The 22,484-nt window shown below is 39.6% G+C and overlaps 1 protein-coding gene across 3 annotated transcripts in view; it reads right to left on the bottom strand.

Moving 5' to 3' along the window:
- The window catches only part of Mindy3 (MINDY lysine 48 deubiquitinase 3), a 66,815-nt gene extending 47,244 nt beyond the window's left edge, over nucleotides 1–19,571 (bottom strand). The window contains exons 1-5 of one of the 3 annotated variants that reach the window (XM_051151310.1): nucleotides 19,249–19,569; nucleotides 9,768–9,847; nucleotides 5,859–5,919; nucleotides 3,846–4,016; nucleotides 798–849 (exon numbers count right to left, since the gene is read on the bottom strand). In XM_051151310.1, coding sequence (XP_051007267.1) covers nucleotides 798–849; nucleotides 3,846–4,016; nucleotides 5,859–5,919; nucleotides 9,768–9,847; nucleotides 19,249–19,342 — 458 coding nt within the window. In that variant the 5' untranslated portion in view covers nucleotides 19,343–19,569. Of the gene's footprint in view, nucleotides 1–797; nucleotides 1,374–3,845; nucleotides 4,017–5,858; nucleotides 5,920–9,767; nucleotides 9,848–19,248 lie in introns of those variants that run through there. The other 2 variants (XM_051151311.1, XM_051151309.1) reach the window with 2 other exon arrangements.
- Between the last annotated feature and the right edge of the window lie 2,913 nt (nucleotides 19,572–22,484).

Below are 22,484 nucleotides of genomic sequence, written 5' to 3'. Positions count from 1 at the left end.
TAAAAAAAGTATTTTTTATTAAGTATCTTCAAATTCTAAAAAAAAAAATGCCATGGAAAGCAAAAACTATTGCTGACAGCTCCTACCATATATAACCCAGTCTACTAAGATAACCTGAGTGTACTGGCAGGGAGCCTCCACCTCAATACTTGGCACCAGTTCTACGGGTCTATGTGTTATGAAGACAACAGACTGGCCTTCTTCAAAGAGGTATTCAATAACCAAAGAACCATCATAGAAAGCATGGAAACTCTTCAACAAACATCTGAGGGCTAAAGCTGCAGTAGACATTTGTGGCTGTTTTTAAAAAGACGTTAATGTTAAATTTCAAAATGCCACCCATAAGTCTGTCAACATTGCAGCCTCCTTTTCAGTTTATAATAAAATTTTTGGATTTTATTTGGATTTGATGAAATATGGGCATTTTTAATGAAAATTACAGGAAGCATATTTTGAAAGAAAAATAATCCTAGTATTTGTCTCTCTACAAATGGCTTTATATTCATTCAGAATAGAAAAATACCATAATTTGTTTTTTACTAATAATGATGGAGAGGTATTTAATTTAGTGTTTAAAAAAGTGTACTTGGGTAGTTACTTTAGGACATAGAATCATACATATGTATATATTATTTTTTTAACTTTGAAAGTAAATTAATGCTCAAACAAGGTATTTTAGACTCATGTATATGTTAAGACATGCTATGTAAATCTAAGGACCTTTCCACAGTATGAATAGACTTAAAATGGCAATGTGTCCACAAGGTAAGTATTTTAAATGTTTCAATGTTACTTACTGAATTAATGCATGAAATCGCTCAAAGCCAAGCTCTTCGACAGCCAAGGCAGCTATACATAAAAGACACTTTTCAGCACTACACATGGCAAATAAATGACACAAGATACACACAGCAGGCTGTAAATACTTTCAAGCAATCAGAACATTCCCTATTTCTTATTCCCTTACAATTCTCGGTTTACTCTGAACTTTATAATAACATGAATTTATACTTTCTCATCATAGTTACTATGGTTATAACTAAAATGGATACAGTACTGAGAATGTAGAAGGGTTACTAAGTAACGAACATCTCTGTACAATCTGGCTACAGCTGGGAGAACATGCAAAAGAGGAGGGATGACTGCCTGTTTGTCACACATTGTCATGTGTCCTCAAAGTAACACCCCAGTTTATGAACAGATGCAACCATCAGAGCTATTCTTTCTCCATATAAAATCCTTAGGCTTGGTGCTCACTTACTAGATAAATGTGTATAAGAGGCATAGCACTGAACCACGGGTTCAAGGACAGATTTAAGTTTGTTTCCTTATTCATGCAATCATTTATAGTTTGAAATAACTGTTAATGTTATATTGATAAAGTATGTTTTAAAATTTTTAAAGAAATCAAAGAAAGCATTTTTACCAAAATGACAGTTCCTAAATGCCGGACACTCTTGGGAGACAGGCCTGACCTCATTTAGTGGTCATGGCCTCATCATCTCTAGCTGTACAAGAGGGACCTGAGGTCCACACAGGAATCCTGAGAGCATCACTGTGTAATCAACACTGAAATATGGACTCATGGCCTATCAACATGCCTACTTTCTAGCAATGAGCAATTAATTTCATGAAGCATATTGTATTAAGTCATACATACAAATTTCCACTAGTGATTAAAAATGATTATAAAATCAGAATTAAAATTTGTATTTACAATTTTAAATTATACATCATACTGGCTTTACATAGCCTTGCTTTAACTTTTCAGTGTTTCAAATGACTTTCCAAAATCTTTAGAAGTTCAAATGGATTAATTTTTTTTTTTTTTTTTTTTTTTTGGTTTATGTGGGAAACAAACTGAAATTGAACCCAAGAATTCACTACTGCAAACAAATGTGCATTACTAACAAGCAAAAACTATACACACCACAAAAGCGAATGGACTTAATGCCTGTCCAATGTAATATCAATGAGGGAAAGCACTTCACATTTAGACTTTGAGGATAAAATAATTCTATCTAACCTTGTCCAAATTACACTGTTTTATAACGCCTGCTTATGTTGCCCTGCAACGTTGACATAAAGAGAATACTTTAAAGAGGCAAGCAAAATAAATAAATAAGTAAAATAAAATAAAGCTTAGCAGTCAGAAATGATGGAAAACAAAACACAAGAGGTGGAACACAGCTGGAAATAAAGAAACACAGGTAAAACAAATTGTTATATGGAACAAATATTTCAATGTAAGTTCAGTTCAGTACTTAAGATAAATTCTTGAAATTTCAGTTAATATAATGTCTTAAATGTAAATGAAATTAAAAGCATATTTCAAATATGGTTTTATGTCATGTTTATATTTAAAATGAGTTATTAAAAAACTAGAATATTCTACAGCATGTCTTTTGTTGGAGGGGGACTCAATATAACATGCCCATCTAAATTAGTTACTAAGGTCACTACCTGTGTGACTAACTGTGCTTTGAGGCCCTTCACACTGGAGCACCCTAACCTGTCAGTGGGGAAATGCACCACTTAATCCCTATTAAGCACATGGTATGCAATGAAACTCAAACCAAAATACTAAGTGAGCTTAAGCCCTTTCAGTAGCTTAAGCATCCCTCTCTCAAAATTTATTATCTCAGATGGAATTATTAGCATGCTCACATACCACACAGTAAACTTTACAAAACATTTAAAAATTAGTGATGTTTTATTGTCATCCTTTTCATTTGTCTTTAAATGTCATTACCAACTCCAAAATAAATTGTTTGAAAGGCAATGTTTTAAAGGCCTGCAAAGAAACATTACACACCTGTTTACATTTTTAAATTATTCCTTGCAAATGTGCTATTAAAATTTGCCAAACACGAGGTGTTCTAATTGTAGAGGTAGGAAAAAAAGAAAAAAAAGATGTTGAAAACACTGGGTCATCTCACTCAGGGGAGGCAACACTGTTTCATAGATGATTCTCTATGGAAAGTGATACACATCACACACAACCAATTATGTACTTCCTAATGCCAGGCAGCTAATTCTTACAAAACCGTTTTTATGTAGAAGGAAGTGAGTGCACTGCAGTAGAGATGGAATAGTCACTTATCCAGTCTATGTATTTGAGATTACCAACTATCAGAAAATTACCTCTTAGCAAGATGATCCCTCCAAGTGCACATCAGAAAAGCAACTCCTATTTATTTTTCCCACCACCAGAAGTCTCTAATTTACTAGTTCATCTTGGCAGTATTTAGGCCACTTTTAAGAATGTTCAAGTGTGTAATTTTTATGAACAAGAGTAGATATTATTTAGATTATTAAAAAGAAAAACTACAGTCAAGCTGTGGAAAACTTAAGACATAAGTAAGACAAAACTAAAATTGCCTTAGTCTAAATACATAACAATGTCCAAAAAGTTCAGGAGCGAAATATAAGAAATTAAGAAAACAGCTCCATCTTTGTTTTAGAAAGCAATTAAGGCTACTTAATCATTTAATGCTGTAAAAAGCCAGCCCTTCTCATCTAAAGAAGACTGTGCACCTGGATCTATAACATACAATGTATGTTTTTTAGATAAGGTCTACTACTCAAAGGAGATTTCATCAAGCAGAAGTTAGCTAGAATCATTTTTAAAATGCTTAAAAGATAAATGTAACCTCTTTTGCAAAAATACAGTGTCTTATAGTGATTAAAAGAATGGAAAAGGAAATAGAAAATACTAAAGATTACTAATTAAATTTAAGATATAAAAGACGCTATAAAAATAAAATATTTCCTTTTCAAATTTTTCAATAGTTACTAAAACAAAAGAACAAGAAATTATTTCATGAAATAAAAATTTATCTTACAAGAATGTTCCACTTGGCAACTAGACTGTGCAGGACTCCCAGAAATACTCGCCGTTTCCTCAGTTGTCCTTCCTCTCAACCATGAAACCAAGCAGTATGACCCGGAGCTGTCACAAGCACGTTCTAAAATATCACATAAGGTATGACAAAGGAGCTCCTTCTGCTCTTCCTCTAAAAATAACCAAATATAAGTTATAATGGTTTGTCTGAAAAAGAAAATCCAATCATGAGAAACAGCAAGAATGCCTTGGCTTAATAATGAAAAGTACTTTATAAAAATTAGGAAAATTCATATATAAAGAGGAGATTGTAAATTATTTAGAAAAACAATGTGCCTGAAGATTAAAATATTATCACTTTAAATAGTGGCATCAGTTAGAAGAAGAATACTGAAACGTGCAGAATTTAACATGATGAGAACTAATATGCCAGTCATTGTCTTGAGCATCTGAGCACTCAGGCTCCCTTTCCTGCAGAATCAGGCCTAAGGAGCCACAGGGCCCTAGAGACCTTTGTCCTCATCTTCTGAATTCTAATCCTGACCAGTTTACAGCAATAAAAGCAAGGCAATAAGACACTGTCAGCATACAAAACCCACAATCCATTACAATAGCAGAAGTGACCACTCTGCATAAACCAGAAGCCACTGCACCATCCCACAGGAAGCTGAGCACTGGTGCTCTGTTGGAATGGCACAGGCAGCCAGTCCCCCCCCTCTCTCAGTGGTGCCCCTTTCCAGGTGCACAATCACACTCAAACTTCCAAATGAAGCCTGTGTGACAACATCCTCTATCTCATTTTATCCTTTTGGTTGTGAGCCTAGCCGTTAACAGCTGAGCGATTCCCCAGCACCTGTATCTCATTTTATGATAAAAGAAGCTTCTGTCTTTTCTAATGGATTCAAAGTTCTTTATAGTCAGTAACAGTTCCATTCACTGCACCACAGCCCTCATGACATATGATAATGCTTTCCAATTTTGTCAAAAAAATGGTTGGTTTTTTTTTTTTTTTTAGGAAGAAATGTTTATATTTTCAGTGATTAAAAGTCATGTTAGTAACTGACTCTCTTGAAAAGTCTCTTTGCTAAACTTGCGCATTTCATATTAACACTAAATATATGATCAGGACATCTTTAACTCTTCAGTTCAAAATCATGATGAGATTCTGTGGCCATGGGTTAGAATGGCAGCTGTTGTGTTCTTATGCACAAAGCTGGCACTGTAATATCCTGCCTTCTTCTAGAAGTGACTATGAGGCTCACAAGAAACTCTGTATCCGAGGACAGATCTTTGTAAATTGACAAATGGAATACGAACGCTTGTCATCAGGCAGCTCTTGTATCTATCTTACTTAAACTGCGGATACTGATAGCTTCGTCTGTAATATAACAACTTTCAAAGTTCCCATTTAATAATGTATTAAAATAAAAGGTAAAAGAATAAAAAGTCGACGATGCTGAGCTCTTAATCAGAGCACAGTCAGGCAAAAAGGAGGAGGAGGAGGAGGAGGAGGAGGAGGAGGAGGAGGAGGAGGAGGAAAAAATGGAAAAGACAAGGAGAAAAAAGAACAACAAACAGGCATGGTGGTGCAGAATGCAATCCTGGTGATAAGTAGTTAAAGTAGAAGCATCTTGAGTCTGAGGAGAGCCTGGCCTACACGAGTTCCAAGATAGCCTTACCATACAGCAAGACCCTGTCAAACACCAGAGCATATGGGTGATCTTTATGGTATATTATAATCTAAAGGTTAAGAGAATCAGCCACTTCAGCAAGAGGGCAAGTGTTTTCCCTTACTCATAATGTGGTCTTCCATCTATTAAGAAAAATCTGAAAATGATTATTTTAAAACAAAGTCATTGTTTATGAAACTTTTTGAAACATTCAAGAAATACCATGTCATTGATGTTTCCAATTGAGGACAGGCTTTTCAAACATGAATGACTAACAATCAATGCTGAGTAGGGCAGGGTTAAAAGAGAAGACAGGCTAAACACTGTAAAGCAGGCCAGCATACCTGAGCAGTCCCGCCAGGATGACTTCTCAGAGGAAAACAGAAGCTTCTTCAAAAGGAATGCCTTCACACAATTAAAGCAACAGTTAGAATGCATTATAGTCACACTTTTCTAGCTCTTTTATTTTTAAAATGAAAAAAATCAATACCACCTTTCTGATATTTTGAGTAGTTTTACTGAAACTTCAAAGTCTCCCCCATAGTCAAAAGTCAATGTATATAGTTATTTACTTAGAAAACAGTAATATAAACATTATCCCAGATTCACAGATTACCCACCTCAGGCACACACTTTCTTATTAGAGAATTAATTCACATTATAGACAGGTAACTGGAAATTACAGGAACCTAGTGTTCGGCTCACATAGTGAAGGTTTACACGAACACCTTTACATTTTTCTTGGATTTCTGGGGTAAGAGACATCTAAATACAACAGTGGTTTTTTCTTTCCTATCAGCTCCAATCTGTTAATCAAACACCACTACTGCCATCATCGAAAACTTAGCAAGGCCTATCTTAAGCTAAAATACAATATCACTATGGATGAAGCTCACTAGTAGAGCACTTGCCTACCATGGTAAGAATATGGGCTAGATGCCCAGTACTATGGAAAGAGAAAGAGGGAAGAGGGAGGGAGGAAAGATGGAGGGAGAAGGTGGAGGGGCGGAGGGAGGGAGGGAGGGAAAACCCCACTATTAGAATAATCACTTCTCACAAGAACTCATAACTTCATGATCTGAGTCATCAACTTACATGATTTGAAAGAAAAACAAATGATTCCTAATCTTTTATTGGCTATGTGATGGAAAGCTGCAAGACACAGGATGATGCCTCCTTAAGGTACAGTGCAATTGACTTGTATAAATGCAGGTTCTTGGGCATTTGAACCTGTGTAGGGCAAGTCTAAGAACCGGAAGTATTATAGGACTCTTCCTATGCTACTGGAAAGCAGGATGGAGATTCCTTTAGTCAGACAGACCTCAACTTGGGGTCTTGATTTACTACTCTATTAATCAAAAGCAATAGGACAAATCTACAAAGATTTCAGTAAGGATTATATGAGAAAATGTATGCAATGCATTCAGCATCCTACCTGGCACCTGACAAGTCAACAATTCACAGAATTTTCCCACCCCCAAAGGTAAAGTTCTACTGTACTTACACAGAAATAAAACAACCACTACAATCAAGTATATACTATCACCAACAATCAACATAAATTAACTACCTTGGGTAACTATCTACAATACAAATTTTGGAGGTAAAGGAAGGGTACTTCTTACTGCTAGTATTACTGCTGTTGACATATAATATTTCTTTCCTAATAACTGGTTTGTAATAAGGAATTACAATGAATATATTAAGCACTACATTTTCTGTTTTTCATAGAAATCAATAGCCATAATCACTACTTCTATGAAGTTCCCAAGATTTACCTGTTATGTCCACACTTAAATTTTGTTACAATACATTGAGGTGGTTGCAACTATGCTACTCCAAATGAGTTTTTCCATGTGAAGGGTTATTTTTATAGAGATTCACAGAAGCACGTTATTGCATCAAGAATCTATATTATCATAGCTCTAACCACAATCTAAAACACCTTTACAGAATCTTATTTAAATCTGTACTAGACAGCAATATTCAAGGGTGCCAGTACCATCTCACCCACACATGCCTTAACAATTTTATATCTATAGAGTTGAAAAAAGAAAGAAACACAATTAAGCCGTAGCTTGGTTTTTTACTGGCCTACACTCAGAAAACGACTGTGCTCTCTTCTCGTCTAGCACCCTTCTACCTGTTAACAACTACTTTGTGATGCCCATTTTCCCAGTGGGGATGGAATGTTTTTCTTATCCAATGTGTTCTAACTCCCTGTGTAAGACAGACAAGATCCCTTGATAATAATAACTACTGAGAATATGGCTTTTCTGAGCTTAAATTAATCCTTTTTCTTAGAGCATTAGTACATTAATATTTGGGTTTCTTATGGATGTGTTCGGCATATGGTAGGAGATGAACAAGAATCATTTGCCCCTTGAACTGCTTGTCATGTTGGTGGTTGTTTATGAAATTTCATTTTACGCCATCACTGGGCAGAGCTCTGTTATAGCAGTGTGTGATAAGGTCTTGGTAAATCCTTGTTTAATAAACGAATTGTCTGTTTAATGTTTTTCCCATGTCTATTTTCTAGAAGCATCATGGTCTAAAGTTAATAGCTCAAAAGGTTACTATTAGTATTTTGACATACTCAGTTCTTTCATTATCCTTAATTTAATATTGATGTTTAAGCAGAAATGCTAAAGAAAATAATTTTATTGATTGAAAATATTAGTATGTTTTTCAAACTAAACCTACTGCCTTAAAGGTCTGTAACAAGACAGCCGGATTTTAATGTTAAAGCTATCCCTTGTTTATATTTTATATGCACTGAATTTTAAATGCTTGTACTCTGTCTATCTTCTGCTTACCCATTTCACAGACCTTCAATCCTATAGCACTACTGCTGACCACAGACACTATTTCTAAATCTAATACACATGACAGGACAACAGTCTTCAAATGCAGACGAGTTTCCTATTGGTACCTGAAAGTTGCCTCTGCTAACTCAGAAATATAAATATAATAATAATTAGTAGCAGTATGTTTATTATTGTATAAATATATGTAATCACACAGAATATATAAATTATTGCTATACTTAAATTTCCACTTTATATACTTAACAACACTAAGACACGATTTAGATACTCAAATTTTTCTTAATCATTTTACCAATGTGAAAAAAAAAGCTTTATTCTTTGAGAAAATAAAAACAAGATGGCCTATAAGGGTATATGTTGCAAGGAGACTGCTTCTCATTTTTATTTTTAGATTTTTATATTTATTTTATGTGTATGAATATTTTGCCTGTATTTTTATATGTGCACCATGTGTGTACCTGCGCCCTCTGCCAGAGCAATAAGTGTCCTAAACCACCAAGCCACCTCTCCATTCCTAGATGGCTTTTCTTTTAGTGAGAAACACATTTTTAACTGAGTGATGTTAGCATGTGGAGGGTAATGTCGGATATATTATGTCACCAACACTATTGGATATATTATGTCACCAACACTATTGGATATATTATGTCACCAAGAGTTTAGAAACCAAGCCTTCATGATCAGTGGCTGATCTGCATCATTTCCTACTAAACAGACATTTTAGAGTATGACTAGCAATATAAATAATCGGTTTTGAGGTTACACTGACCGTCACACATGTACCAGTAAACAGAAGCTGTCCATTCCAGCACTTAACAGTTTATAGCACTAGTCAGTTTGAAAATTCAAAACCATTAAGATTAACAACAAAAGAAAATTCTGAAAACAAAATAAAACTACCTTTTGTGCAATGAAAAAAATATCCTTTAAATCGTGTTTGTAATTGTTTGTAACTCACTTAGAAAGGCCAGTCTATAGCCTAAAATAATGTATAAAGCTAACTTATGTTAAAGATTTAAAAAGTTTTATGCCATGAAATTATGCGCTCTTTTCCAACTTCCTGGAACATCTTTGTATTAGGAATGTATGACAAAGGTCTAATTGCTGTTAGTATATCATTTCAATGTATAGATCTTACAGAATCAATATGACCATTACATTACACAATGTACTTCTAATTCTTAATCTTCTAAAATCAGAATATACCTCTTATTTTTCCTTGAACACAGTCAAAATGCTACTGTTGTAAGGACTCACTCATGCTCTACTCATTTTCATTTTGGATAGTTACAAGTCCTTGTGTAAGAGTTGCCAGACAGCAATATCTGGCTGTTCTACAGAATACAGACAACAGAAAACAAAGGCAAGTGCTCAACTTTCCACCATGTCCCTTATCTAAGGAGTGGGTAAAGTAGTCTATGTTACCTGGACAGGTGCAATAACAGCACAGGGGCCACCTTCAAACTGCTCTAACGCAGATCCCTCTGATTCACTAAACACAAACCCTAAAAATGAAAGCAAGTAGCAAGGATTAAAAATAATTCCAGTAGCATCCATCTATAAGAGAATTGTTTGTGTACTTAGCTTTTAGATCATGTTTCACAACAACAATAATATCCACAGTTATGGAAGAGAATGACTCGGTCATTCAGGAGACCAGGAGGGCTACGGAAAATGTTACACAACTACTGCTTTCCTCCAGAAAAAATTCATGAAATCAATCTCTCTCTCTCTCTCTCTCTCTCTCTCTCTCTCTCTCTCTCTCTCTCTCTCTCTCCCTCTCTCTCTCTCTCTCTCTCTCTCACACACACACACACACACACACACACACACACACACACAATTTCACATGGGGCTTCGCTGGGAGGATGTTATGTCTGACTTTTATGTATTTCTTGGTCTGAGGACTGAATTCAGCTCATGAATGCCCAGGGCATACTCAGCACTATGCTACACCCCAACACCTTGTCTCTTTACTTTTACATAATTCAATTTGCTTATAAGAAGACTAGAAATCCAAACACCCTTTTCCAAACAGTATTTTTGTTGTTGCTGTTCATGTCAAGCTCTGCCCCACCCAAGAAAATATTTACTGGGAACACTGTACGGGAGCAGTGGGCCAGGGAGCAGTGGGCCAGGCAGTAGCCAGGGTACCTGCCTATCAGCTTACTTCGTTTCAATCCTTGATTAACATTCTGTAATTTAAATACTAAACAGCATGATAGGTAGTAAGTGTTCACACACTGGCTCTATCTTAACTTGAACATTCCTAATCGACATTAACTGACAGCAGCTGAGGTTGTGCAGATGGCCCTGGAACAGACGTCAGATGTCAGAATCCACTAGAAACCCTGGAAAAGGCATCACTTCCCTGAGGCTTGCTGGACTCATTTCTTAAAATGTTCACGTTCAACTTCAACATGCTAGGGATCTACTGAATTTCACTAATGGCTAAATTCAGAAGCCCAACCAGCACACTGGACTTGTTTATATTTCATAAACACCAGATCTTCTACCTGCAATTCAGAACACACACAAGACACCTACAGTCTCTGGTCTAAAGGAGCTGATAATCCAGCTGAAGAGACATGGAAATAGGTAATATGAAACGAACGTGCTAATATAACGGGAGAGTGAAGGATGCTATGGGTGCCCTGACCGCAGAAAGGAGCAGCTTACTCTGCCTGGGTCAGACTGTAACAGATGAGCTGGGGGCTTGGCTGATCATGTGCGCCTGGGAAGCAAGGGTAGGCAAATGATGGTCAGGTGAAGGAATCACAGTCTTAAAAGGAAAAGGGCTGTAGGAGCAGCAAAAAATAATAGATCAAAGGCAATTTTAGTGCATGAGCCTGAGGAAGCAGCTCCGGTCTTTTGGGGACTATACAGTTTTCTTCTTTTTGAAAAGATGGAAATAAGAAGGCTCAGAGACTGAGCTGACCTGATAAAAACTACTTTCCTTATGGAGAGGAATAGATATTTTCAAATGGTATTTCTAAAGTGAAATTAAACTTTGATTACTATATGTAAATGCAGCATGCTTGATACGGAAGAGTTGCCTCTGAAGGTTCTAAAGACAAAAAGAAAAAAAGAATAAAAAATGCTGAAGGTCTCAAGTTTCCTCACCACGCCTCTCCTTTAGCCTTTCTCTTCCAGACAGCATTGAAATATGTATTTCACATATATTTTTTTTTAATCAGTGATTCCACCAAGAAATCCACCCCATGTCCTCTCATCTTGGACCTCTCAGCACCACCCTGGCTATCTACATGAAACAGCCCACCACCTTTCTCCCTGCAGTCTCTTCAGCTCGCATCACATGCTCACTTTCAACCCCGGCTGCAGGCTGCACCCAGCTCGCTCTCACCGCGGTCACTGTTGTTTTCTCTAGTGTGCTCTTAAGGGCTCATCTAATCTTTCAGAGTTGCCTAAAGTCATGAGCACAAACCCTGGAAAAACTTGGCCTCCTGCATCCTTGCCCCTCCTGTTGCACACTTTCCCTGCGTGTTCTCAGTGTCACTGCAGCACCTTTTGAATGCTGATGCTCCCCTGGCCTTGGACTATACTGTTTCCTTCCTGTGTGCTCTCTCTGGTAATATGCAGAACTTTATCTATCCCTAATAATTTCATCTACTCCCTCAATTTCCATTACTGACTAGGACCAAGGAATCCCCAAATGCAGACCAGACAGAGCATCTGTGGCCCTGCACAGTGGCTCCAGTCCCACTGCCGAGATCCTTGCAGGTTTTCAAACACTCCTGCATCCACCTCTCAAGCCTGGGGTCACAGGTGTGTTCCGGCATGTCTTTGTACATAATGCTCTTCAGCCTCAAACACATGCTTGACCTTTCAGAAGAAGCTGGCTCATCTTTCGCACGTCTTCCTTCCTTTTGGCCCAAGGCTCTGAGACATTATCTTGAATGTGTCCATTCCTATCCCATACCTCATCTGCCTCGTAGTTCAAACCACGATGCCCTCTCATCTAGAATAAAAGTTTCCACCACACCTCCCTGCTCCTTCTCTCCTTAACCCCTCCTATTCATCAGTATTGCCTGGAGAGTATTTCAGAAATGGAAGCCAGATTTGGTCACAGCCTGCTTAAAATCTTTCTATGGACTCGCACTGCAAGCAGAACAAAACCTTAGCTCCCTTTTCTGGTCTAAAGCCATGGTAGGGTCAGGTCGACCAAGTCAATGGACCCCCTTTTCCTTTTACTTTGCTTAGCATTGAAGCCCTTATTAATGCTTCCTTCTACTCTGGTCTTCATTTTCTTCATGACTCAATTTAGATGTTAACTCCTTATAAAGAATAACTGGCAAACCTCTCTAAGTAGTCTAGCATCCCTCAGCAGAACCAGCATTTATCATAATCTACATTTATATTAATTTATTATATGGGTATCATATCTTTAACTGATCGCTTTTTTCACCATATGCTGTATACTCACTGCTTATTAATGTTTGTTGAACTTCTGAAGGGAAGCCAATAAGGGGTGTTTGGTTCAAGGATGTAAAACAGGTCAGTGTCAAACATGTGAAGCAGCCATTACTACCATCAAGAAGCAGGAGATGCTGGACTTCGGGGCAGGATTTGGGGCAACAGATAGAATTGCAACCATCTGAAACGGGTCAGTGAAGCGAATGCTAGCATACCCTGCAAAAGTAACAAAGCTGAGAGCATTAAAAGAGTGAGCAGAGCCTGGGTCAGCAGCGCAGGGTAACAGCTTAGAAAACCAGGCAAGACAGAAATATAGTAGCTGAGGCTCAGGAAAAGAACAATTAGACACAAGAGTGGTCAGCTGTGACAAGTGCTTATACATAAAGCGCCACTGGAAATACTACAAAAGAAAACTCAGAGCTAGAGAGAACAGCCAGACTTTAAATGACAGGAGAAATAGCAAAAGCAAACTATGTTATGCAAGTGTCACAGAAGGAAAAAGGAGGGGAGCATGAAGAATTATTTTGGCACTTGATGTTAGCCAAAAGAATGAAGGGTGTGAGCAAAAGTTAAAAAAAAAAGCATGTGTTTTTAATCCTGGGAGGAAGAGGCAGCTGAGCTCTGAGTTTGAGCCCAACCTGGGTCTACTTAGTGAGTTCCAGGCAGCAAGGGCTACACGGTGAGACCCTGTCTCAAAAGAAACAAACAAATTAGATAGATAGATAAATAGATAGATAGAAAGACAGACAGACAGACAGACAGACAGACAGACAATTCGGTGACTGATATGGGAAAAAGGAAACCCAAGCCCTGTCTTACAAGAGCTGAGAAAATGCAACACAGCAATGGTGATAGCAGCAGGCAGAGGTTCCCCCCACCCCCACCCCAGCCTCCTACATATTTATAATACTAGAGGCTGATGCAAGGGGCCATCTGAAGTTAAAGCAGTTTACACAATACTACCAAGACACTATCTGCCTTCATGTTGAGTTCCTTGAATTTTAAGAGTGTTCCGGGAACATGAAAGCTGGTGTCCTAATAGATATAAATCTTGGAAGATTTCTAAAGCAAAGTAAAGCGAGGCCACTGGCTGGAGTCCCGGGAATGAGGCACTTTCTAGATGCTAAGTCTGAGAGGCACAAGGACAGCGGACAAGGCTGAAGGGTAGAAGCAGGAAGGACCTGGCTAAGGGGTAATTACTGTCTGTCCTGATGCCAGGCACATGGTTATCTTGCACACTACACCACGGAGTTCACAATAACAGTAAATGGAGAGCTGGGAGTAGTTAAGATAGATGGAAAACGCTTAATAAGGACAGTGACAACTAAGAGTGCTGGTTATCACAGTAGAAAGCAAGTTTCAGGTCCAACCAAGGAATAAGAAACGAAGCCAAGAGTCTGTGGCCATACCATCGAGAATCCACCTGTCCCCACATCTTCTCCTCTACTGAGCACTATCTGTTCAGCACGTATCACGTCAGCACGTGGGATAAGAGAGTTGATGCCAAGAGAGCTTCACTGTTTATCCAAGGAGGTGAGTAAGGAAGAAGTCCCGGTACTGCGTGTAAGTGCAGAGGGGCAACGAGGGTCCACAATCCCTCAGTTCACGTAATAAGCAGTGAGTTAAGAGTGAACGCTAGCCTTCCTTAAAAGTCCCACCAATAGTTAAAGAAGTAAAAGCATTATTAAAAAGTCCATGGCGACAATGCAACTATCAAGGTCCATGAGTGCTGCTCACAGTTATAGCCACACTACAGTGACTTGTTTTTATTTCTACCTTGAATAGGAATTTGTTAATAAATGGCTACTTTTCTTGTCAGGCGTCATTTTTTTCACTCGGATTATTCCTAAATTTAAAAGAAATCTGCTTGTCACAAAAAGAATAATTTTATGACTAAATCTAAAACTAAGCATCTAATACCTGGCTTGACAAACACTGCTTTGTCACATACTTTACAGCGAGGCCATACTTAAGTTTCAGGTTTTATAGCACCTACTTTAGATGTGAGCCATGAACCTCTGTGCAAATTTCCAGTCTTAAAATTCTCAAGCCTCAGGCCGGGCGTGGTGGCGCACGCCTTTAATCCCAGCACTCGGGAGGCAGAGGCAGACGGATTGCTGTGAGTTTGAGGCCAGCCTGGTCTACAAAGTGAGTCCAGGATGGCCAAGGATACACAGAGAAACCCTGTCTCGAAAAACAAACAAAAAAACAAAACAAAAACAAAAACAAAAATCTCAAGCCTCGCCTGTACATATATACACATCCCTCCAACAAACAGTTCAACTAGGGCCACCAGTGTCTTAGTAACCACTGTAAAACCAAGGAACAGACTTGGTTAGATAAGTCAGAGGGTCTGAACTAAGTCAAATACCTGAATGGTGTCCTATTTCCTTAGCTAATAATGTTAGAATAGAGACCTTTACCCTTGGCTAACTTGCAAAGTTGTGATAAGAGTTAAATAAGGTTTCAAAACCCTGTACAACATAACGCCATATAATAGATATTTAAAATCTTAAAAGTAAAGAAACTACAGTGTATACTGAAACTACCAAGTAATTAACCCTCTCATGTGCTTGCAACTTTGATTGTTTTAATTGCTTGTTAGGTGAATAAATAACAATTTAGTTTTGTTAAAGAAAGAAAAACATAAGTTCAAACTTTAACACAAATGATCTACTAATTATGTGTGTGTATGAGGGGTGGGAGGATGGGGGAAGTGTGTGTGTGTGTGTGTGTGTGAGAGAGAGAGAGAGAGAGAGAGGATGGGGGAAGTGTGTGTGTGTGTGTGAGAGAGAGAGAGAGAGAGAGAGAGAGAGAGAGAGAGGGAGGATGGGGGGGAAGTGTGTGCGTGTGTGGATGTGGATGCAGCTGTGAGAAGACAACTTGCAGGTGTTGACTCTCCCCTTCAAACCTATGCGTGCTGAGGATCAAACTCAGGTGGCCCAGCATGGGGGCAAGCACCTTTCCTTGATGAGCTTTCTTGTTGGCCTATTTTGTATTTTTAAATGATCCCTCACTTTTCATTAAGTTAAAAATCTTATTTTTCATATTATTTAATAAAGACTGGCCCTCATTACTTAAGACCCTAAAATCTGATTTTAATCAAATATAACCCTGCCCCATCACAAAAAGATAGAAGTCACATTAAGCTGCTATAGATAGTACATCTTTTTTCCAGGTCATACAGTAAAACAACGTGACGTTTGGAGGAAAGGACAGTGTGGATCCTGAGCTCCTGAAATCTAAACTAAGGTCAGGGAAAGCACAGTCTCCAAATGCTTCATAAAAGAGCTTTTGAAAAAACCTGCACTACCCACGGCAGCTTTTCAGCAGTACCAGAGAAACACTGAGAAAGACCTCTTTGCAAGAGGTCTACCAAACACTGAGTTATGAAATCAGCCCTCCTGGTTACGAAAATTGAACTCCTAGTATATCAAATGTTCCCATCTGCATGATCGATATTACTTCTGTCAGACAGGAAGACGCCAATTTGGGCTCTGCTGGAACATGATCAACCTGATCTCTTCCTACTGTCTCCAATGCTACTATCCTGATCTGCACATCTTTCCTCCTGGACCAGGGAGACCACCTGATCTTAATTCCTGTCTCATCACTGTCAGCCCTCAACCTCAGGAGCCAAATCAGCCTTCCAAATACAGAACCTGTGCCTTCTTTGCTCCAAACCTTCCAGTGGCTCCTAGTTCATTTAGAAATGTGGGTCAACTTCCTTTACAATGGCTAGAAAGCCTTATATGGCTATATTACTTTTAGAATGTTTATCCCACACACAGACACTGTCCCTCTCCAGCCACACTGACCTCCTTCCTGTTCCCCAATCAAAAGTCTGGGGAACATTTGGCACTAAGATTTCTACAGAGGTGAGCCCCTCTGTCTGGAACACTTTCTTCAGATGCCTACATGACTGGCTCCAGGGGCTCCAAGTGTTTCCTGGACTCTGTCCCTTCACCTAATAACCGCCCCTGCAGGCACTTGACGCTTGCTCCACTATCCCAGGCTTCAGCTGCAAGGACTCGGGACATCAATGTGGTTTGCAGGAAGAAAAAAAAATGAGTAAATGGTGCCAATGAACTAAAAATGTGAAAAAAATCATTTTTAATAGGGTAGGCAAATGAACAGAAGAAAAATGAAACAAATTTCAAACTTAAAAAAAAAAATTTTTTTTTTTAAAGCCAGTTTGGATTGGCAAGACATGGCAATGTCTTTTATCCCCGCACCCAGGAAAGAGGTCAAGGCAGGTGGATCTCTGTGAGTTCGTGGCCAGACAGAACTACATAGGGAGACCTTGTTTCAAAATCAAAATTAACGTCAAGCATTTTATTTAAAAGGCTTATTGCCTTTAAACAAGATTAGAGAGCTGGAGAGATGGCATAGCGGCAAAAGGCACTGATTGCTTGAGAAGTAGACTGGGGTTCAACTGCCAGCATCCATATGCAGGCTCACAACCATCCATACCATAACTTCAGGTCTAGGGAATCCAGTGTCCTCTTCTGGCCTCTGTAGGTACAAGGCATGTATGTGGTATGCATGCATACAGGGAAGCAGAACACTCATATACATATATTTCTAAGTAAAAACATAAATCGTTAAGTACAGATTGCTCAAAAATAACCCAAAATGTATACTTCTTCAAGTAAAAAAGAAGTAACTGAAACTGCCATAGCAGTGAAAAACAATTATGCGCTACTCTGTTGACTTATTTTAATAAGCAAAGCAAAGTAGCTTGGCTAATGTAACTTCATCTGTGGAATCTCTCTGGGTATATCTTTGTTTTACACCCATCACTTTACACCTGCATCTTATTTTCAGAAGACTGCGGTTGCAGTTGCCAATTCAATGCAGTTATCGACCACAAAATCAAGCCACTTTACTAATGCGAGCAAGTCAGTGCGTTATGCCTACTCCTCCGGTCCCCAAAGACAGCCAAAGCAACATTTAGCAACGGCCGAAAGGTAACTCTGAAGTCTTTAGACTGGCAGAGGAAGTGCTGTGATCCACATTCCTTTTAAAAACCACAACAAACAGCTGGGCATGGTGGTGCGCGCCTTTAATCCCAGCACTCAAGAGGCAGAGGCAGGCAGATCTCTGTGACTTTGAGACCAACATGATCTACAAAGCAAGTCCAGGACAGCCAGAGCTACACAGAGAAACCTTGTCTCGAAAAACATGAAAACAAAACAAAAAACAAAACAAAACAAAACAAAAAAACCCACAAAAACAAACAAACAAACAACAAAAAACCAAACCAACCAAACAATCAAAACAACAACAATAACAAAAAAACCCACCCGAAACAAACAGTATCAGACATCGTATCAAAATCAGGGATACTATGTTTCACTTGGAGAGCCACGCCTAACCACATAATTACAACATAAAGCTGCTTTCTGGCATTAGTCACCTAGATCACCACCCCACCCTACCCTACCCACAAAATATACCAAACGCTGATAACTTAAGGCTCACTTGGAAGCGGGAGGTGTAATGATCCTGGGAGGTGGCACCCCTAAGGCTTCACACATCGCAGCCCACCAGGGCCCTTTCACTCCTTCACCCTGCATCAAGTTCCTTGGGGAAACACTGTCCCATGCAAGTTTTCCCCATCAAACTCCGTTTAGAGCAGTGGTTCTCAACTTGTGGGTCGCAACCCCTTTGAGGGGGGTCGTATTATCAGAGTCATATCGGGGGGCAAAATTACAGTTATGAGTAATAACAAAAACTTTATAATTAGGGGGTCACCACTACATGAGGAATTGTATTAAAGGGTCGCAGCATTAAGGAAATTGAGAACTACGGATTGGGGCATGTGTAAGGGGACCGAGCTCCACAGGATATCTGACAGGACAGTACCAGGGCAATGTAGGCTAAGACGGGGTACCTGGGGGGGGTGCCCCGAGCTGGGTTATTGGAACCAAGGCCCGGATCTAGAACTGAGCGCAGAGTCCTAGGGGGCGGAGGGGAGGGCAGAGCAGGGGTACTGGAATCAAGCTCTGTAGGAAGGCGGGCAAGTACCGGAGGGACTGGAGTTGTGATATTAGGACCAACCACCGGTACTGGGAAAGAGTGCGAGAAGCAGACGGGCCAGAGCTGGGGTACAGGGACCAAGGGTGGGTAAAAAGGAAAGAGTGCGGATACTAGTGGGACTGAAGCCGGGGTACCAAGCGCCAAGTACGGGGGGGGGGGGGGGGGGCGGCGGTGGGGTGACGGGAGCACAGAGTGAGCGGATGGAGCTGAGATACTGAGACCAAGCCAGGCTACTAGGACAGAACGCGGGTGCCAGAGTACCTAAAGCGGGGTACTGGGACCAAGAAAGGGTACTTGTAAAGAGTACAGGACACTGGGACCAAGCGCCAGGCACCCGAGGTGGTGGGGTCGGGGCGAGGTGGTGGAGCGTCCCCGCCCGACTCCCAGAGCCCAGGCAGAACGCCTGAAATCTTGAGCCCTGCCCTAGTACCTTGCGTCCAGCGGCAGAAGATGGTGTCCGACACTCCGGGGCTGCTCTTGGTGCCCCACACCAGCTCCAGAAGCTCTTTGGTCACTTCGGACATGATGGGGACTGGGCAAGAGGGTCTTTGCTTCCCGGACTCCGGCCCCGGAACATAAGGAAGGGGAGGCTCGAGAAAGGGGCAGCGGGAAGGCGGCAGCCGGGCGCGAACGAGGCCGAGCGAGGTGAAGTCAGCGCGCCGCCGGCAGAAACCCAACCTGTCAAACAGGGCAAAGCCGCAGCCAGGAGTTTCCCGTTCCGGAAGTGGCCTGGCTTCCGGCTTCCTCTCGCCCCGCCCCGCGGAGCGCTTGGGAATCTCTTCCCCGGAAGCGGAAGTGGGAAGAGCTTAGGACTGGGATGTTTAGACTGTTGGATATTGCACTGCCCTGTCAGAGGGCTGAGAGCGCCCCTCCTCTCCTGGACTCTGCTCTACTTTTTGTACCAGGCTTTGATACCTTCGTTCTACTACCTGGTCCTAAAAATATAAAATAATGCACAAAACTAGAGTTGATGATGGCTAAGCCTTTGACTGAGAAGCTGCCTTCCACTGTCCCTTGATAAACCAAATCATTACCGGGTTACAACTGTAAATGCACTTGTGTATTAAAAGTAACTCTACAGGTGCACCGCTAGCATTACAAAGCTAATTGGAGCTAAGCTGACCTATTAAGCAACCTGCTGATAAATAGCACAGATTTCATCACCCAAATGTTAAGACCAGAATGCTGGCAGCAGTGGGATTAAAGACCAGCGTTTTATTCAAGCACTAGCATTCTGTTGAATTTAATATGAACATTATTTGTAACACTTTAAAAAAGACTTTTTACTGGTTGTCGTTGACAATTAAATGGAAAGGGAAAATGTGCATTTAAAAAGTCTGTGGGGTTTAGGGTCTTTGCTTGCCTGTTTGTTTCTAGGAAGCTGCATTTCATGGTTATTTCGAAGTCAGATTCTGAGTCACAAAACCCCCAGGCTTTTCTGTGTTGTTTATCAAGTTAGCTTCACGAACTCTTTGGCTTGTTCCCTAAACTAGGAACTGCCATACACTTCCACATATTGTAAGGTGTAAAAGAAAAATGTATGCAAATGATTTCGGTACTTTCTGGCACGTGGAATGTATTCACAAAACAAGAGAGGTTTTATTACTTAATATATTTTGTGGGAATTTGATACAACAGTAATGTTTTTGTACTTTTTGACCCGCATTTTAGGCACTTTGTTTAATATAATGATAAAATCAAGACACATAGTTCACTGATTTCAAAATACAAATGTTTTACAGAACATTGCTCTTGTATTAGCTAGGTAAGATAAATAAACTCATTTTAAATCATTCAGTTTGAAAATAAGGCTTTCCTAATTTGTGCTTATTCTTCTTCCCTGCAGTGCCAGAGGATTGCCGAAAGTGCCTGTTGTGGACATGGCCTTCCTCCTGAGCTTTTAAAAATAGTCTTTTGAATTCCTTTTATCCTCTTTTTTTTTTTAATTACATTGTGTGTGTGTGTGGGGGGGGGTCACACACGTGCATGTAAACACACATGCACATATGAGTTCAGCTTATCATGGCACACATATAGAGGTAAATGGGAAACTTTTGATAAAGGATTCTTTCATTCAGCCATGTGTCGCAGGGATGGAAGGCATGTTTCAGGATTGGCAGCAAACTCATTAATTCACTGCGCTGTCTTATTGGCCCTAGAGTTTTCTTTACCCTATTTTTACATGTTGAATCTTAACTAGTTTATAAACTAGAGCATGCATGCTATTTTGTATAGAGATTTCTTTAGTCATTCCAGTCTAAACTCATGAACTTTCACAGTACTTCATCTGTAACTCTATGACCATGATTGTTATCCTTAAAATTGCAAAGGACTATTTACTCTTTTCTTTAAAATACAGATGCATGAAGTATTATAATAAGTATTAATCAAAGGGATGAAACTTATTTGTAGAACTAAGAATTCAAATTTACTTCCTGTGATAAGCCAACATTGCAGCTTTGCCAACTCTTAAGACATACATATCTGAAAGGGGAGATGTAACTTAAGTCCAAATTTCTCTTTTTAAAAACTATACTTTTAAAAATTATATAATCTATATCATAATATATAATATTTTTATATAATATATTTGTTTTTCCTCTATACCATAGAGATGGTTATTATAAATTTGGTCAGATATATACCAATACAGAGAGAAAAGGCTATATATTAAGAGCATCTTTTGTCTAATTTAAATATAGTTTTAAAGCTTCATACATGATACTATATGTTTTAGCTGCTTTTCTATTGCTGTGATAAAACACCATGACTAAGAAATGTATAAGAGAATGTGCTTATTTGGGCTTTCACTTCCAGAGGTTAGAGTCTGTGGTGGTGGAGTGAAGGAATGGCAGCAGGAACACCTGAGAGATCACATCTCAAACTGCAAGCAAGAACAGAGAGAACACTGGGAATGGCGACTCCAAAGCCTTCCTTTTGTAACACACTTCTTCCAACAAGGCCATACCTCCTAATTCCTTTGAAACATTTCCATCAATTAGGTATAAGTATTCAAACCTAGGACCCTGTGGGAGCCATTTTCAAACAAACCACCACACTATATTTAGGTCATTTCTCTCTCTCTCTCTCTCTCTCTCTCTCTCTCTCTCTCTCTCTCTCTCTCTCTCTCTCTCAAGCTCCTCCCATGGCCTCTTAACTTCCTCTTGAATTCATGACTTCTTCTTTATTCTCCTTACACACGCCCTGCATGAATCTATTTAGTGTGGTGCTTAGTTACATGTGTTTAGAGCTACCTGGGATTGTAGAACTTGTCCCTGAAGAAAACTGATTCTCCCTCTCTCAACAGACATTTGCCTGTAGATCTTCATGTAGGAGTGGCAGCATGTGAGACTTCCTCTGTCCCCACCAGCATGACAGCTGGGGTTGTCATTGTGAAGACTTTTTTGTAGGCAGCCATACTGCCTACAAGCTTTCATGGGCACAGCTTTCCCCCTGTGTCTATAAAACATTGTCTAGCATCAGGTAACTTGGTCTTCTGCCTCTTACAAACATTCTGCCCCTTCTTCTGTCATTTTCTCTGAGCCTGAGGAATATAGGGTCCGGTTGCCTATGTATCTATTGTAGTTGGCTATTCTATGGCTACTTAGTCTCCATATTTTGACCAAGTGTGTGTCTGTGTGATAATTTCCATTGGTCAATAAAAGA

The sequence above is a fragment of the Acomys russatus genome, chromosome 9 (assembly GCF_903995435.1).
Source record: "Acomys russatus chromosome 9, mAcoRus1.1, whole genome shotgun sequence".
Lineage (NCBI taxonomy): Eukaryota > Metazoa > Chordata > Mammalia > Rodentia > Muridae > Acomys > Acomys russatus.
The sequence above is the reverse complement of the archived record's forward strand: the minus strand, read 5'-3'. Positions and strand labels throughout refer to the sequence as shown.